The sequence below is a fragment of the Crinia signifera genome, chromosome 2, assembly GCF_055691185.1.
Source record: "Crinia signifera chromosome 2, ASM5569118v1, whole genome shotgun sequence".
Classification (NCBI taxonomy): Eukaryota; Metazoa; Chordata; class Amphibia; order Anura; family Myobatrachidae; genus Crinia; species Crinia signifera.
This window is the reverse complement of record NC_139218.1, coordinates 69,711,242-69,730,362: the sequence shown is the minus strand read 5'-3', so window position 1 is coordinate 69,730,362 and position 19,121 is coordinate 69,711,242. Positions and strand designations below refer to the sequence as shown.

At 43.4% G+C, this 19,121-nt stretch overlaps 1 protein-coding gene across 13 annotated transcripts in view; it reads right to left on the bottom strand.

Annotated features, from left to right (window-relative positions):
- Positions 1–19,121, bottom strand: part of MYO18A (myosin XVIIIA) — a 315,102-nt gene that overhangs the window by 271,278 nt on the left and 24,703 nt on the right. For all 13 annotated transcript variants that reach the window (XM_083172333.1, XM_083172334.1, XM_083172336.1 and 10 more), the window contains exon 2: positions 5,471–6,596. In XM_083172333.1, the coding sequence (XP_083028459.1) occupies positions 5,471–6,493 (1,023 nt within the window). In that variant the 5' untranslated portion in view covers positions 6,494–6,596. The remainder of the gene's footprint in view (positions 1–5,470; positions 6,597–19,121) is intronic.

Below are 19,121 nucleotides of genomic sequence, written 5' to 3'. Positions count from 1 at the left end.
GTGTCCACAGCATTCATTTGTTGCTCAGCCGCTGTGTCCGTTCCATGGCCAATGCAATGGAGGAGAACACACCTTACATGTGAAAGTACAGCCACAGAGGACAGGGCACAAAACATCTTGAATTTGGCTGTAGAATGAAGTAGTTAGAAAACAGTTGAGTGCAAGACACGCACCCCTAAGCAAAGCCCCACTCCACACTGCTTGCTTATTTTAATATAATCTTTGCTTACAGTGGCCAAGGGCTTCCTGATTATTTTACTGTAAACAGCGCACATCCCATCTGTGGAGAGCTGGAGGAGCTGCTGTAGGAGGGGGGGGGCGTGCTGAGAGCAGTCACACAGGATGAGCCTTAAGACAATAAAAACAAATAAGCTGCTGAAGCCAATAATAAGAACAGCTCAGCAGGACCGGACACCGCTCGGAGCTGACGGTTTAACCAAATATTGCCTTTATTTATCCAGTTTGTTCTGTCCTAAAACTGTGGCAAGGCATGTTGGGATTTGTAGTTTCACAACATCTGGAGGGCCGCAGTTTGAGGACCCATCTATGCTATACATTGGCTGATGAAAGGCAAGTGATGGATGCTGCTTACAAAAGCTTGCAGTGGTGACAGATGTGAGGAAAGGCAGCAGTGATTGAAAAGCTGAACTGAATTATATCACTTTTATGCCGCGTAGCCGGGTTGTGCCCAGGATTTTGTATCTGGTTCCAACCCGGGTGCGACCCCTTTATACTGGTAGTTGCACCTGGCAATAATGCGGAAGGATGATGTTGAGCCAGCACTTTGAGATCTCAGCTCCCAGCACCGGCTATTTAATTCCTGTGAATTCATCAATCCCGGGTTTCACCAACCCGGGTTACCAGTGTTGAATTTGTGTTAAACCCTGCTCGCTACCCAGACTGAAATATCGGTTCGCTCAACCTGGGTAATTTCAACTCGATACGTTTCCACTGCACAATATCCCGGGTTGCTGCAGTTCACGTGCAATAACCCGGGATATCCAGAGCAGTGTAAAAGTGGTATAATAGAAAGAAAACATCAGAGTTCTCATTTGCCTGAATTCAGAGCCTTCAATATAGTCTCTTGACATGTATTAGGCCCATACCTTTAGTTGTGGTATTTCCTGTTACTCAAAAACTATTAGACTCCTTGACCTGTTTGTTAATACTGGATTGCATGTAGGAGTGTGCATGTGGCTAACATAACACAGCAGTAATCTACCACAGCCCTGGGGCACACTCATATCTTGGATGAGTATAGAGTCTTATGTGTGGGTGTGCTCTGGTTCCTTTTTACATGCAAAATACAAACTTCTAGATGAATTGGCTTCAGAATACACTGGCTGTGTCGCGTGTCTGTAGTAGGGTAATTACATTGTCAACTCCTCTAGTCTAGGAAAAGCAGTTACCCAACATTTGCAAACAAAAATTCTTTAAACGTGCCAATCTGCCTTGAGGCAGATAGGATTACTTTACAGGATTATCATCAAATTGCTATTGAAGAAAATGGTTTACGCTACAAAGCATCAATTTCAATTAAGCACATTATGCTGGCCACGTGTCTAGGTTTGGTCTTCTCTAAAAGTATTTTTGAACAAATTGAGCATATATATTCATTACTGTCAGATGTATGCCTAAAAATCAGCATTATGTACAACTTTGCCCATTGTTGTGCAATAGGGAATGTCCATTTTAGTGGCTGGAAGTGAATATTGTGAGATACTATAGTGTTCATTCTAGCACCCTGCCAACTTTGAAAACCCATGCGGTTCTTCTTGCCTGCCTGGGGTGTCGCTGTCTGCTGGAGTGCTTCTAGCCCAGTGTGGTCTGTATTTCAGCACCAATATGCAAACGAGACCTGTGCTAGAAACACCACAGCAGACAGCGACACCCCAGGCAGGGAACAGGAACTGCATGGGTTTTCAAAAAATAGTGGGTGCTAGAATGAACACTACACTACACACGTGGCAGTAAACCTCAATGGGTGTGGTACAATTCACTGACAGTCGGGATTCCGACAGTCGTTACTCAGACGTCGAAATCCCGACTGCACAGCGGGGGGAGCGCAATGAAGCCCCTTGCGGGCTCGCTGCGCTCGCCACCTATTTTATTCTCCCTCTATGGGGATTGTGGACCCCCACGAGGGAGCAGTCGGGATTCCGACGTCGAAGTAATGACTGTCGGAATCCCGACTGTCGCAGAGCTGTCCGACACCTGATCACGTGGATCCCCAAATAGAGTAATGCGTATGCTCCCCATGCTTTGGGCCACTTTACCTTTCCCATACAGGTTTTATGGAAATGTGCAATTATTGGCATGGCCATTCTAAACACCCTATAGCTTTGCAGAAATTCCCTGACAATACAGTATATTCTATTAAATAGATTGTAAGCTTGCAGCAGGGCCCTCTAACCCCCAAGTCTGTCTGTTGTTACCCAGTTAGTTTTATCACTGTCTACTAATGTAAAGCACAACGGAATCTGCTGCGCCATATAAGAAACTGTAAATAATAAATAAATGTATTTATTTGCTTACTGGTGTGATTTTCTGATAGTCTCATATGTACATGTATAGGTGATCACGGTTATCTGCTCCGTTGAAGGCACATTAACTATTTAAGCATCATGCATAGGAGCAAGGAAACGAAGTGCTCAAAGTGCATATAAAGTCCAGTACTTCAGCAAAGGCTTACAAAGTACTATTTGAAGTATTCCTAATGATGCATCTAATGGACCCATATCTACAGGCCTTCACTTCGTTTTATCTTGATTATGACACTGCTGGAAGTGTTTCATGAATAAAGTCTTGGTAAAACATAATGGGATTCTAATGACAGAATATGTAGTGTATTATACTGTACTGCAGCAAAACTATGGGAAACAACTACTGAGATAATATTACCACCTGTGCGTACAAGACATTACTGCATATAAATGCCATGTGAACGCCTGGCTTCTGTCAGAAATTAAACCCAATCCCAGCTGTCTTGTGCAGTAGCCGCATTGTCTGTGTATTCTAAAATGACACAGAGAGGTTCCAGGTCTCAGCACAACTATACATAATTGTTTATTTGTCAGCTGAGTTTTCTCAAAGAGAACAGAGAGTGTTATGCAGCATTACAACATTCTAGCAACCAAAATCAATGGAGGTTTTATGGATTCCAACATTTTGTATATCAATTAAGACATGCATGAGGATTACGTCGTTCTACAGGGAACATACACATGTAGGCTAGAACAGGATGTCCTGGCTACAGCGTCGCACAAAAAAAGCAAAATAATGTTGTTATTAATACAAAAGTAGAGTACAGTGTTTGCCCGCTAATAAGACCTACCCCGAAAATAAACCCTACCCTTATTTCTGGACAACGGTCCAAAATAAGCCCTAGCTAAATCCCCTTCCAGCTCCGTCCCCCCCCCCAGCTACTCACCCTACATTAAATGGATGCTGCTGCGGCAGCAGCCCTGGTACCACTGAAGCCTCTACTGCCATTGGTGGTCCCAGGGATGCATTGCGCATGTGACATCACCGCGCACCATCCAAGACTGAGCGGTGTCTGTACAGTACACAGGCAGGAACAGAGTCACAGCGGCGGCGGAAAGGGTGAAAACCGCGGAAGGAAAACAAAAGGAAAGCGGCAGTTGTGCTAAAAGTATAAGGTGAGTGGTAGGACTGAGAGGCATGATGTAGATACGGTAAATCAGGACTGAGGCACATGATGTTGATAAAAGCAGGACTGCCAATGTTAATTAAAATAAGCTCTACCCTGAAAATAAGCCCTATGGTGTTTTTTGTTCCAAAAAAATAATAATAATAAGACAGTGTCTTATTATCGGGGAAACACAGTAACAAAAAGATGATAATTGAGCAAGATCATGGGGCTGCAGAACACAGCAGTCCTGGGATTTGTAGTCCTATGTAATTATATAAATCAAAACATCCTCTCATGGATAGAAAATACATTTCACACTGGAAAATATGTGTGTTGTTATAATTTACATGCTGAAAGACTAAAGGGGGTATGCAATCTGGGATCACGGCTGTCGATCCCCGCCGACAGCCATGATCCTGGCCTGTTTGCGGTCAGATCGACCGCAAAGCGACAGACGGGTTTCAATGTCCTGCCTGCCGATGGGCGCAAAGGGGGCGTGGCCACGAAAACGGCCGTGGATTGTTGATCTGCGGCCCGGATAACGACAATCCACGGCCCTTATCGGCAGAACGGGCCCGACAGCTTCTGAAGTCGGGACCTGTTCTGCCGTGATCCGGCATCAATGCTGTTGTTAATGACAGCATTGAATAGGGAGCCGCCGCTATTTCCCACGTCGGAAATAGCGGCGGCACATTGCATATCCCCCAAAGCTGGAGATGTACACAAAATGTCTCCACAAACACTTGTCACGTCTGTTCGCATCCAGATATATTCTCTGTGCCTACATCTCACAATGATCCGCAGTATAATATAAATATAGACAACCATGGTAGCCATATAAAACAATGTATTACTGAGTTATAAAAGTAATAGGAGCATTATTATCTTTGTATTAAGCACTCCACAGGACTGTTCTCAGGTGGTGCCCCAAGGCACAAGACTACATAGCAGGGTAAACGCCAACTTTGCAGTTTAACCAAACGCACTGTTATCTGCAAAGACAATCTAATATATACAGCTGTGTCAGATAATAACATGCAAGACGTAACAAAGGGCAAAATACATTTATTACAAATGCTTCATGCCACCTGACATTCATATATAAACAAGAAGGCTACGCAGCCCCAAGTGCCTGGAGACACTTGGAAAGTCTGCACACATTCCGTACTGGAACCATTTATGTGGAATAAAAATGTAGATATTATCAGCACAATAGCAAGACTCTAATGTACTTTTGTTCAACACATTTCAGAAAGACTGGTGGTCCACTGGAGAAGTCTGTTCAATCTGACTGGTTGGAATGAAAATCGGGTAATGGATGGGAGAAAATAACAATCGACCATTTTCGATCATACAGTGGAAAACAGACACAGTAGTTCAGACAAATTAGTTAAATCACAAACTTAACCAACTTGCATGAATTATGCTATACACACTTGTGCGATTGCCATTCCCTTGAAGCTCACCTTTCGATAAATCGCATCAAAAATGTTTTTTTGGCATACAATTGTTCATACAGTCATGTGATTTATCGAATGCCATAGTGAATAGTTGAACATGTTAGTTATACACTGGTCAGCAAATGGTTCCTCACAAATGGAGACTACATGGAATTTGAACAACAAATAAAACCACACAGTTTACATTACAGATCTATCAAATAAGCAATAAAATACATAAAATAGACAAAAACACATTTGTAAAACTGAACTAGGCAACTAAATAATAGAGATAGGCAACATCACTTTATACCAACCAATGATTGCAGAAATATGTATGTTGGTGAAAACACATAATACAACGCTGTACAATACTTACATCAAAAGCCTCTTTTCTGAGTCCTTTGCTGCTCCTCAACCAACTCCTGCTTAGTTCACTCAGCTCGGGGATGGGCTGGACCTTCAGCCGTACTGTATCTCCAGACTGGCGGATCATTTCCACAATTTCATCCCGAGACTTATTCTCCACATTCCGGCCATTTATTTCTACCAGACGATCACCTGGTACTAAACCCAAAGCAAGATCTTTAGTGCCAGCCCCGGGCTCTGCAAAGTGGACAACCCTTCTATATACCTGACCGTCAGGTGCCCTGTCAAGCATGGTTGTTCTACGTAGCGAGAAACCAAAATCTCCAGTGTTCCTTCGCTGAAGCTCCAATTCTCTAGGCACTGGTGCCTGTGGCGGAAGTACAGAAGGCAATCTCAAATCAGCTGGGAACGACTTTCCCACCACTTCTGGGATTTTAATGACAGTCTGAGTATTGTCTGGCGGGCTGACCTGTACTGAAGGCACAGAGTGTTTATTAAGTTGTGATTCAAATGCTCTAATTTCAACCTGTGGTGATGGAGCAGCGGAGTGCTCAGAAGGCGTAGATGTCTCAGACAGACTTTCGTCCTTGCTCTTCTGGGAGAAGGAGAATCGCTTGACCATCTGCGCCACTCCAGTAGAATTCTGCTTGGCCAGGGAGCCAAACTTAGCAGCTCGCTGAAGAACACTACCCTTGAAGTTTGTTTCCTCAGTTTTCAAGTCATCACTGGAGCTAGCGGTGCTCAGGTGCCCAGAATCATAGAGAACACTTCCTCTGTTGCTAACATTGTCAGAGTCAATGTCAGTCAAGTTAAGTTCCGAGCTGCTTGCTACCTTAATAGGTATAGGATTCGATATTTCCAGTTTGGCCTTAGAGTCCCGCTTAGAAGAACGATTAAGGTTAAAAAACCCTCTCCTAAGGCTCATCTCTTCCAGACTCTTCAACTCCGCTGCTGACATCCTCTCTTTCTTTTCTTTTTTTTTGTCCTTCTTGGCTCCATCTTTGTCCTTATCCTTTTTCATCAAGTTAAACATGTTGGATTTTAAAAATGAGGCAATGTGCAAAACGTGATCCGTATTGGCGTTCAATATATTTTTTCATCCAGTGTCGCTCCAAATCTCAAAGATAAATATTTCACTAAAGGGAAAACAAAAGAATAAAAAGGACAGAATGAGATAAGTATAATGACTTCATGGTCAGCGAAACACAGGAACACTTTGGAGACTGGCTGCTGCAGCTGACAATAGTACAGTATTTCTATTGTACGTTACTTTGAAATATGATACTTTGTAGGGCTGGAGTCATTGTCAGAGAAATTGTGTGCTGAAGAACTGCCATTAAAAGCAATGCTAAATGTGCATTTCCCTCTCCAAAGTGCAGTAACAGGTGACCAGAAAGCCTTCAGGCGCTTCCGCTAAATAAAAAAAATCAGACCTTGTATACGAGAATTACAAGTAGGACTATGCAACTATGCAGTTGTTGACCATCACTATGAGTCTACACAAAACCACAACACACCGATCTGGAGGTATAAAACACTGCTGTGACTGAAATCCAGAATCTAAGTAGAGTATGAGAGTAGCAAATGTTTTCAAAGCTAGATATCTCTAGCTACAAAATACTGGTAGGAGGTTGACCAATGATGTTCCAGGTCCAGAACCTCTTTTTAATTCGGACACATAAGGTGCTGGGGGGGGGGGAATTAAAATTTGTTGAGATGAGGGCTTAAAAGGCCGGAAGGAGGGTTTGCAGCGGTGAAGCAAGGTAGTCGTGCTGTGGCATCGGTCACGCTGCAGGGGGGGGGGGGGCGGCGGGGTAAGGAGTAGGCATGGAAATCATGCTGCAGGCATAGATTAGCAGCGCTGCAGGGGTGAGATGATTGGCAGGGAGAGACAAACAACACTAAAGGGGAGATGAAGGTAGCTGGCTTGGGGGGGGGGGGGGGGTTGCGCTGTCTGGGTAATACCATTGATAACCTGCCAAAATGAATTATCTGCCACAGTGTTGGATTATCAATGGTCAACCTGTTTTTTGTACATATTTCTGTGTAGTATTTACTGTAACAGCTGAAATAAACTTGAAATTTGAAAAGTCAATGGTTCAATTATTTATTTATATGTGAAAGAAAAGGGTTTGATAAAAGAACATTTGTTGATATATTCTACAATTAGGACTAGGAAAGCGGGACATACTGTTAAACACAATTGTCTATCTGTAGGGCCCTTTGAAGAGAGCTAGTGGAATACAATAAATCAGGAGTTTCTTAATGTCGATCCTCAAGGCTCCCTAAGGGGTATATTTACTCAAGTGCGGGTTTTTAGAAGTGGAGGTATTGACCATAATAATCAGATTTAATTTATTATTAATCTGGCACCCTCTAGAAGAAAAATATCTAAAATCCGTTTGGTTTCTATAGGCAACATCTCCATTTCTAAAACCCGCATGTAGTAAATATTCTAATATTATCCTAATAGTCCAGATTTGAAGAATATCCATTATTAAATCAAAGTGACAAAGCTATTGTACTAATTGCCTCTGCTCATGGAAGTATGGCTTCAAGACCTGGACTGTTAGGGAAAAACTCATGTCAACCATTTCATGGTCAACCTATTGCTTGTTTTGACCTTCAAAGCCTGGCGACCCAATGCATGTGGACTTAAATTGGGTTAAACCAATTACCCATACCCATATGAAAGTACATTCTGAATACAGTGTTAAGGTGCCCGTACACTTGTCTGATTTGAGAGGATTTCTCCAGATCCAGATGGATCCAGTCCAAATCGTATGTGTTTGACACCTCACCCGACCCAATGTGCGGTCCCGTGCGCATCGGACCCTACTGATTGAACCTGCTGCAGGTTCAATCTGTCGGATCAGACCCATCAGCAGCAGGTGCTTTTTAGATGGGAGGCCACTGATTGGCTGAGAGAATTCTCTTAGCCAATCAGTGTCTGGCCAGTCATTTAAAAATATTCAGCAGCCGCATCATGCTCCGCCGCCCACTGCTACAAGGCTCCTAGTCGCCACCTCTGCTCGGATGGACCCTCCCCCAGAAGATAACCAAACACACGTTCCTTGTCTTCAGATGGTAACATCCTTGTAATTGGCAGCTCCATTACAAGGCGTTGTGTTACTTTTGGGGCTATACCTGCAGTAACATCAGGATGACTCCTCAATATATGCACTGCAACGGTCAGCTTTTCATTAAAGGAGATTTCATGAAGGAGCAGACTTTACAATCATAGAACAAGCCAAAGAAATCCAATTATACTTCTTACACATTGTACATGATCAGCTGATAAGCTGTTTAACTCCTCTACACCAGATTTTCTTTGGATTAATAAATTATAATAAAGCAAACCCTTAATATCCAATAATATTAGAGTAAAGATGGGGGAATGTATCTTGGCTAAGAAGTATCAGTAATTCTATTGGTACACTATTACATTAATGCCTCACAGCACTGAGGTCATGGGTTCAATTCCCACCATGGCCCTAACTGTGCAGAGTTTGTACATTCTCCCTGTGCTTGTGTGGGTTTCCTCTGGGTACTCCAGTTTCCTCCCACAATCCCAAAATATACTGGTAGGTTATTTGGCTCCGAACAAAAATTAACCCTAGATTGAATGAGTGTGCGAGTACATGTGGTAGGGAATATAGATTGTAAGCTCCACTGGGGCAGGGACTAACATGAATGTTCAAAATATTCTCTGTAAATCACTGCGGAATATGTGTACTCTATTTAAGAAACTGTTAATAATTAATAAATAAATAAATGAGGGCTGTCAAAATTTCCTTCATTAAAAAAAAAAAAGGATAAATGCTTCTGTCTGGATTCAAGTAATGGATTAATAGATGGGTCACAGGGAGAGTTTTCCTTTCAATTCTTTGTGTTGGAATTTCACGATCACCTTTTATTTACTTTCAAAAAGAAAAAAAAAGTGTTGTGCTCTGTGATAGTAAAAGAAAATAATAGTTATTGGAGTAAATGTAATGGCCTACAAGTAAAGCCACCATGGGGGGGGGGGGTACAATCAGCAGGGCTGGATTAACACCGGGGTGATAGGGCGGCCATCCCCGGGCCCCCACATACCAGTGGCTGCTGACACTTACTAGTACTGCCGCTGAAGCACGGTTGCAGCGGCAGCTTGTGGGTAGAGACTCCCATGGACCATGGAAGTGTGGATTTGGAGCGGTCTCAAGAGCTCCGCCTCCACACTTCAACTAATGTAGCTTTGGTGCCTCACTCCGAGCTATCCTCCTCTGTAGACTTAATTTATCAAGCAAAAAGTACAATTTTAATCATGTAAATAACTCCATCAAGCACTTTTTTGGCTGTAGAACAGCTAAAGAATACCGGATCGGTGAGACTCAATGTAAACACAATCTGCCTTGACTGCCTGTACAAATCACAATATCCTGCCACCTACACGGTTATAAATTATACAACCATCTCACAAACTAGAAACACACCAACAAAAAACACGTTGGAAGGTAATGAATTGTTTTATGGAGTTCTTTTGGAGCTATTCAATTGTTGCTCCAATCAAACACCGATAAGCTACACCAGATACACTTCTGCTCGCACCCACCTCAAGTTTGGATGACAACAAAGCAGACTTTGCACGCTGCGAACACCTGTGGTAAACTGGTGTCTAAACAAAGCAACAATTGAATTTATCTGTCTTGCAGCCCACACTGTAACAAATTGTTGCATTCTTTGCAAATATATCTCAATAAACTTGAACTTTTCATCATGCAAATCCCAAATCCTTTTTTCTGGTTGCAAAGAAATAGGAGTGTAAAATAAACAGAACTAAAAGATAACTAAACTCCAAAACTTCTCTGACCGTAGAGCCAGGGACCACTTTCCCACATTGCACAGGTTTAGGAAGCATAAATGTGATCCAATTTGGCCACAGTGCACAGGCTTGGAGAGCAACGTGTTTTCCATACCGAGCGGAGAAGCATTGATGCTCATACTTATACTAGCAGTACAAATGCCAGATTATTCCAATAAGTCAAGAGGTTGGAAAATGTGGCTAGAAAGTGGGAAGAAATTGTACGTTGGTAGGGTTGTTACACTTTTGCATAGGGAGTCCCTTAAGACTTCACATAAAGGGCCAGATACACTAAGCTTCAAAAGTGATAAAATGGAGAGTGATAAACAGCCAGCCAATCAGCTCCTACCTGCCATGTTACAGACTGTGTTTGAAAAATGTCAGACAGAAGCTGATTGGTTGGTTGTTTATCACTCTCCATTTTGCCCCTAGTCACACTTGTAGTTTCCAATGCGTTCTCCCAAAGACATTTTAAGAGGGGATACTACGTACATTAGGTTGACAGGGCTAAGGTCAACACATGGAATAGGTTGACATGGCTATGGCCGACAGGGTCGAGAGGTCGACACAAGAATTAGGTAGACAGTCAAAAAGTGGGCATGTTTTTCACTTTTTTTTTCTCCAAACCAGGCAGTATTTCATACCCTACCTTCCACTAGGACGTGGAGCGAGAATATATTAGTGCCTGAAGCATGGCGAGCACAGCAAGCCATGCGAGGGGATGCGATACACTAATATGGTGTCAATGTCAACTTATGTCAAAATTCAGGACAAAAAAAACGTGAAAAACTCTCTTTGTTTTAAACTGCCAACCTTCCCATTGTCGACCTTGTCACATCAAACCTATTTCTTGTGTTGCCCTTCATGTACCTTCTCCGAACAGTGCCATATTTCTCGCAATATGCTCTGTGGCCATCTGTGAAAAAGTTATTGTCAGGAAGATGACACTAATAGCAGAAAGCATTGCAGGGGCCGCTACACTGCAGTCTGCTCAGGGTGTTCTGACCCCCTGCACAAGATATGTCAGTGGGTTCTGACATAGAAAGCAGCCAAGCACATTGTTTGGGTGGGCAGAACAGGTGGCATACCACCACCTAGCCACCTGTGGAACATCAAATATGGGTCATAAATGTTGTCTGCATAATGCAGAAGTGATAATGTATGGAACAAGCAGCACTAGGGTGTCATACACTATCCACACACATATACAAATACTTTTATATATAGTGCTGTAACAGTTTGCTAAACAGAAATGTTTAGTGTCAATATAAACACACAACAAGACAAAAGCAAACAAAGGCTGATCAGCCGAATCAACCAAAATGAGTGACATCCCCACACTCAGTTGGCATTTAAAATGTTAGCACAACATAGCAGGCACACACAGTGAGTAAATATGAAGAGGAGGTGTTCCTACTTACTAGCCAGCGTAACATTCCTGTCCAGGAGGAGATAAATAGACACACACCTTAACAAGGGTAATGGAAGGCAGTGGAGCTTGTCAGTAAATGCTGATAAAATGCAAGTCAGATGGAACATGCTTCCCTCACATCAGAGGAGGCTTGTAATCATCCAGCCTGGACCACCAGCCAGGCTTTGTTCCCAGGCAAACCACACCCTCTGCTCCTCAGAGCGAGCTTCCCACTCTGTTTGGGGCATCTATCTAGTATACTGTATGCATTTGTATTTCTACTCAGAGATTCCCATTCCCTGCATCCAATGCCTATTTAATGTAGTACGTTTCCACCCACCCTCCTCCCACTGCACTTTTATTTACTATATTTGTTCAGAACTTAACACTATCTCAATTATTCATGAGAGGAAGCAGCCAGCCTGTTGTAACAAAAGCTTCCTGCACAAAGGGACCTGCACAGCTACAGACCTGCGAGTTCTAGAAAGCCAGGCTTCAGCTTTCCAGGCCTCAGCAATACATCAGAGTGCAGGCTGCTATTCACAGGGTTATCTCAGTCATGACATCACAGTCTCATTACTGCATTGTCTGTACCCACCACCTGCAGCACTATAACGCTTCTTATACATATTACATTTATTTTTCATGGAAAACATCCCGCCACCGCTGATTAAAAACAAAATGCTGCAGTAAACCATACTACTGTAGGTGCCTTTTGCAGCACACATTTATCAAGACATACCTCAGTATTACAGTATCAGCAGGTCTCCCCCCTGCATGACCAGAATCCATATATTTTTCTCTCATGCTAAAGTGTGGATGCTATTAATCACATATAAAAAACAAATACTGGTGAGGTCCGGGGGATAGTTCAACCAGTATAGTATACCCCCAAAATATTACAGTCTCCTAAGGCCACTTTACACTGGTGTCTGACATCATTCTTTTATTAGCCCCCCACCGCACATCTTACGGATGCGGGACCATTTGTCTACAACAAGAAGATAGACAGCCATTAGTTCGACAACTCAATAGGTCGACATGCTTTTAGGTCGACATACCATTAGGTCGACATGTCATTAGGTCGACACTGCCATTAGGTCGACAGTCAAAAGGTCGACATGTTTTTTTTCACTTTTTTACCCAAATGTCGACACAGTCGACATGGACACAGTTTGAAGTGAACCGCAGCCCCTCGCATCGCTCGCTGCGCTCGCAATGCTTCGGGCACGGTGCCTCGCTGCGCTCGGCACACTATTATAATCTAACTCCACGCCCTAGTGGATGGTAGGGCATGAAATACCGCCTGTCGGCACATGTCGGCTCAAAAAACAGTGAAAAAAACCATGTCAACCTTTTGACTGTCGACCTAGACACTGTCAACCTAATGACAGTGTCAACCTAATGGCATGTCGACCTAATGGCATGTCGACCTATTGAAATGTTGAACTAATGGTGTCGACCTAATGGCTGTCTATCTTCTTGTTGTAGACAAATAGTCTGGATACCACATCTTACATCCCAAAGTATATTCATTATGTCAGTGGGTAACTAGACTAAAGGCCCCCATACACTAGCCGATTTTGGTCAGATTTCGGCCAGATCAGTCGGATCAGGCCGAAATCGGACCAAAATCGGCTAGTTTTGATGTCCCCTCAGATCCGATGCGCGGTCCCGTGCGCATCGGATCTGCGTCGGGTGGTCGGACCTGCTGCACGTCCGACCACCCGACTTGGGATCTAGTGGGGCAGCGCGGCGGTGGAGGGAGCAGGGGGGGCTGGGGACGCTGCGGGGGACACAGGCGGCATAGAGCCGGGCAGGGGGAGCCAGGAGCTGTCAGTACTGAATAAAAAAAATAAGCCCATACAATGAATGGGCGGCCTGTGATTGGCTGAGCGCTCTCTCAGCCAGTCAGCAATTGGCGGAGAGAGCGCTCAGCCAATCACAGGCTGCCCATTCATTGTATAGGCTTTTTTTTCTAGCACTGACAGCTCCCGGCTCCCTCTGCCCGGCTCTATGCCGCCTGTGTCCCCCGCAGCGTCCCCAGCCCCCCCTGCTCCCACCAGCAGCCCTGCTCTGTAGCCCCCCCCCCCTGCTCCCTGGGTTTTTTACAGGTGATAAATCGAGACGATTTATCACATGTTAAAAATGGCACATCAAGTGCCAATCTAATCAAGCTCCCCCGGGGAGCAGCCGGGGAAGCTCAGGGTGAAGTCGGGGGCGACTTGTCCTAAGGACAAGTCGCCCTAGTGTATGGGGGCCTTAAGACACACTAAAAACTATAGTGGTGTCTTTAAACTATCCAATAAAAACTACTAATTGACTATTAAAAGCTAAAACTGCTGAAACTAAAGGCATGTGTACACAGTGCGATTTTGGCTAATGCAGGATATTGACCTATTTTGGCTAGATGTACTGGTCGATTTTGACTAAGGATAGTCTGTGATCTAGTCAAAATTGTCTTGCCTGCACAGCCTATCTATGCTAGGGGATACTTACTTAGAGAGGACACACATCGGAATCTTAAGAAGGGGAAACAAAATAACCTTCTAGACGATTTTGGCCATCTAGTCAGCTCGCACCGTGTTTACACCTCTTTAGTTTTCTAACCTCTGTAGCGGAGGTTACTCCTCGTGTACAATCTATCTCCTGTGGTCTATCACATGCATGCAAATACATTAGTATCACACAGGTGGGAGGATGGGAACTTAAACAACAAATGGCAAGCAGGGTATTTTAGAATATGGGAAACGCCCGTGGTGTTGAAAGGACAAATGGTTTGATTTGAGAAAAAAAAAAACTAGTTTAATAAATCCAAAGCTATTTCCTACGTAGCAAAAAATCTGTGTCTCCTTAGTCCAAGGGCATAGGTAGGGAGTGCAGCATATGTGAGGCCCATAGCGGAGAGAGGCGCACCTTCCCTATCTAAGTTACATGTCTTTATACATGTGTCACCATTCGGTAGTACATAGGGGCCCTTTCAAATGTTTGCCTTGGGGCCTAGAATGTATCAACATGGTACAAATGAACTGGAAGACATTAAAATGTTGCATAATAAAAACTGTGGAATTGTAATGTGTGGCACAATAACAAGTGGAGGCACGGTCTTGTGGGAACATAGAGGCTGATTCAGACCCATTCGGTCAGGTCTGAATTCAGTCCCTTGTCTGACGTGGGGGTAGCGCATACATGTTTATGCGCATGTGCAAACCCCGGGAACGGGTTTCTCATGCGCTGAGCCATTTGCTCCTGAGGAGGTGGACAGGGGGAACGCCCAGCGTTTTATTGGCGTCCCCATGTAAAAGCTGGGCATTCCCCTGGGAACATAGACTGGCCAATGCCAGCTCGGGGCGGGCAGCTGATGTCACATGACTTTTCGGCCATCTTTGTCAGAGATAAAACTCAGTTTTCACTGACTTGTTTCCTTCAGCCGCATGGGAGGGGACGTGTCTTTGTACAAATCTCTTTGCGTGCTAGTGAGGGGATGCAGGGGGCTGGCCGGGTGTTCGGCCTGACCTGTTCGCTAGGCTGTGAGTATGCGCAGCCTAGCGAACAGGAGGCATTGTGTGACAGAATGTGAGCTAGACCACTTAACATAGGGCTGCAGAACAGGTCTCTCCAGAAAGCACTGGGACGGGGTCCCCTCAAAATGTTGCTATGAGGCCTACAAAGTTCTGGCTACAGCCCTGCCTTATAGAGGGTACACACCGTTACATATGCACTATTTTTCTATTCCATTTTACTTATAGAAGCAAAATCGAATAGAAAATCCGATGGGCAACAAATGTTTTTTCTACATATGATGCAGATTTGATCCCAATACATGCACCTGTGTAGTGTTAATTGAAGAGAAAAGAAGTCTTGTCAGGCAAGACCATATAGCACAGACCTGTACTGCATAGCCAATTAAAATGCATTTTGTGTACCAATCGATTCAATCCCAATCTAATAGGGATCGAATCGCAAGCAAAATCACACCCTGTGTACCCACTATTAGACATACCTGAAGTCAGTGTCTCCATAGACATACATGAAGTGTCCCTGTCTAAGGAGAAAGACATTTACATGTTCCTTCCACATCATTTTTCTATGTATGTCTTTTTAATATATATTTTTTCACATATTTTTTCCCAATTTTTTTCTTTTTGACGCACCCTTTATCACTATTAGTTGCTTTCACATACCCTACATTCTATGACACTTTACACTCTATTACACTTCACAGCTATATTTTATTTATGTGATGCCCTGGGGTGGTTTTGCTGGACTGGCTTGGGGGTGCCCTGCACCCCATGCATGAACCCCATAGTGCTAGGGACCTGCTCTAATGAGGAGACCTTAACGTGGTGAGCAGGTAGATATATTTGGCCAAATGTATGCTAACATCCTCATAAATGAATTATAAAAGGAATACATGTTATCAGTAATGATTGCATAGTGCACCTGCAAACCCCCTCTGCTTGCATACATGAAGTGTCCCTGTCTAATGAGACAAAGACATTACACGTTCCTTTCAATCATTTTAAAAGTGTCCAAAGCAGTCTGTTTTTATAAGCAAGCCCTTTATTTCATTGTAAATGTATTTACCTAACATCCAAAGACAGATATAACACTGACAACCTTCTGCCAAGTCTCACAAGAGAAGTGAATGGGAACAATAAAGAGGAGCGTACCACATCGCTTGAATAAGTTACCTGCTTCTCTGTCACACTCTGCACTGGCTTCCTTTAATAACAAAATACAAATGTACACACGCTGGTCTCATGTCTCTTTGTATCTGGTCAATAAAGCTTCATGAATGAACCTGTGTTTTCTACCTTTAACTATAGTAAAACATTCACATGATCTTTTCATATAATCCAGACAAGCGCCTGGATAATTCACTATAATATGGTCTCTCTACTACAAAGTACCTGGAAAGGCTGGTGGGAAGATTTCTCTTGCTGCCTACTCTGTATTGGGGCAGTATCTGGATGATTGGCCAGCGAAGATGAGTTATTATTGTTCTGGATTATGTTGTACAGTGTCTAGATAGACACACAAAATGTCAACATCAAAGGGCCGGCATTGACAAAAAGGCAGCATACACAGTGCCAATTTTAATAAAAGGTCGACACAAGCAACATTTTGACATTACAATGGTCGACACATTAAAAAAAGGTCAACATGGGTTTTTCATTTATTTAATTTTTGGGGAGTTTTTCATAATTTAACATTCTTGTGTACTCTGATTGGGAACGGAAGCATGGAGAGCCTTGAGAGGGTACACGCTACACTGATTGGGAGTCCACATGCTCAGGTGTTGACAATGACCAAAAAACCCCCCAGAAAATTCATGTCAACCTTTTCCATGTCGACCACTTGTCACTGTTGATATTGTGCATGTCAACCTTTTGGTGTCAATCTATTGACTGTCTATCTAGACCAGGCATGTCCAACGTTGGCCCTCCAGATGTTTTGAAACTACACATCCCAGCATGCTTTGCAATAGTTTTAGCATTCTTTAATAACAAAACTTTGGCAAAGCATGCTGGGATGGGTAGTTTCACAACATCTGGAGGGCCAACGTTGGACATGCCTGATCTAGACACTGTAGACCTTTTAATCTGGAACCGTTACACCTCATCTTCTCTATCCACACCTCAACTCCTTTATAATATACATACTCTCAGCGGTCTACATTGTAAGAAAGAACAAAGGCTGCGGTGCGATTATTAAAATCTTTTTGGGTCAGATTAAAGTGAACCTGGCCATTGAATATATTTATTTTCAAGTATTCAAACATAATCTAGAAATTCACTAGTAACTGATGGATTCAGTATGAAATCCCGGCAGTCGGGATCCCGACGTTCAAAATCCCGACGCCGGAATCCCGACCACCGAAATCCCGACAAGGGGGGGGGGGGAGACGTGGATCGCCCCCCCTTGCGGGCTCGCTACGCTCGCCACGCAGCGGGCCCGGTGCCTTGCTACGCTCGGCACGCTAATTTATTCTCCCTCCAGGGGTGTCGTGGACACCCACGGAGGGAGAAATTGTCGGGATTTCAGCGGTCGGGATTCTGGCGTGGGGATTCTGAACGCCGGGATCCCGACCGCCGGGATTTAAACTGCATCCTTAACTGATATGTAGTGAATATAAGTCACATTAATTTTAGAACTTATTAGTCACTCTTAGCAGACGGATAGACAGAGTGCATGCCCAGGGGAGTGGACGCCTTCAGCATGTACAGGTAAAAGTTCCAATCTGATTATATTACAGTGTGGTACAAAACACATATCAAACACACAGGAGGAGAATAATATTAGGGGTTGCTTTAATTCACACATTTAAAAAAAGGTCCGACTTGTTCCCACGGGCAACTTCCTCACTTGTTCACCATTTAGAAGGTTTAAAACAGATTCCCCTTAAGCTAGATACGGACCATCTGACATTGTGACCCAGTGCTGCAATGTAATGATACATTGTAGAAGTCGTACATATTGGCCGTCTGACGGCACGGTATATTTACATGCAGCAATTAACCACATGAATGTTGCCTGTGGCATTGTTCAATAGGACAGACAGCACATCCAATGGGCAGATTCACCAGCATCCAGAAATAATGAATTGGGGTTACACACTATACATCTGTGTTGGAATGATATATTATACGATAGATCTTATAGTGTGTACCACGCCTTGGAGCTAGAGGTAAGCACTTAGATCAGAATTGGGTTCCTTAATGCAGTGAGCTGCACAATGTAGTCATTTGGTCAGAAGTACCAGTTCTGTGGATAAACCACACACACATGTGGATCAAATTACAGTATCGGGCATTTGGACCGTCATGTGTCATGCCAAATGTCTTATGATCTCGCATTGTTTTGATCAAAATGAATGATAAGCAGTCAGAATAGGAGGAAACGGTAAGATCTCTACATACAGCACTGGTCTTCAATGTGACAGGGAGGTAAAACAAAGGTCATCAATACAGATTAACTCCTGTTTCGTGCCTAGAAGCACAGCTTTAGCACACGTAATATATAATTGGTATTGCCGTTATTACATTTTCAAAACAATGGCAGACATGCATGGACTAGGAAACGGTTCCATGATTAATGGAGGAATGATAACCACTCCTACATATTCATTACAAATTGGAAGTCTACCAAACAAGTCTCATATTATTTATGCTACATGCATAAATACTGAACGAAACGTATACAATTATGAGGTGAAACAGCAAGTTTCAGTAAAGAGTTTTTGCTGAACAAAGGTCAGGCCCTGCCCCACTGCACCTTACAGCCTGAATTCCCTACTATACACACGCTCTGGTCCATTTTGCCACACTTATATAATTAAGGTCAAACACTCACAAAACTTTGCCGCAATATTAATTTTATTTCCAATGTAATGAGAAATGTAATGAT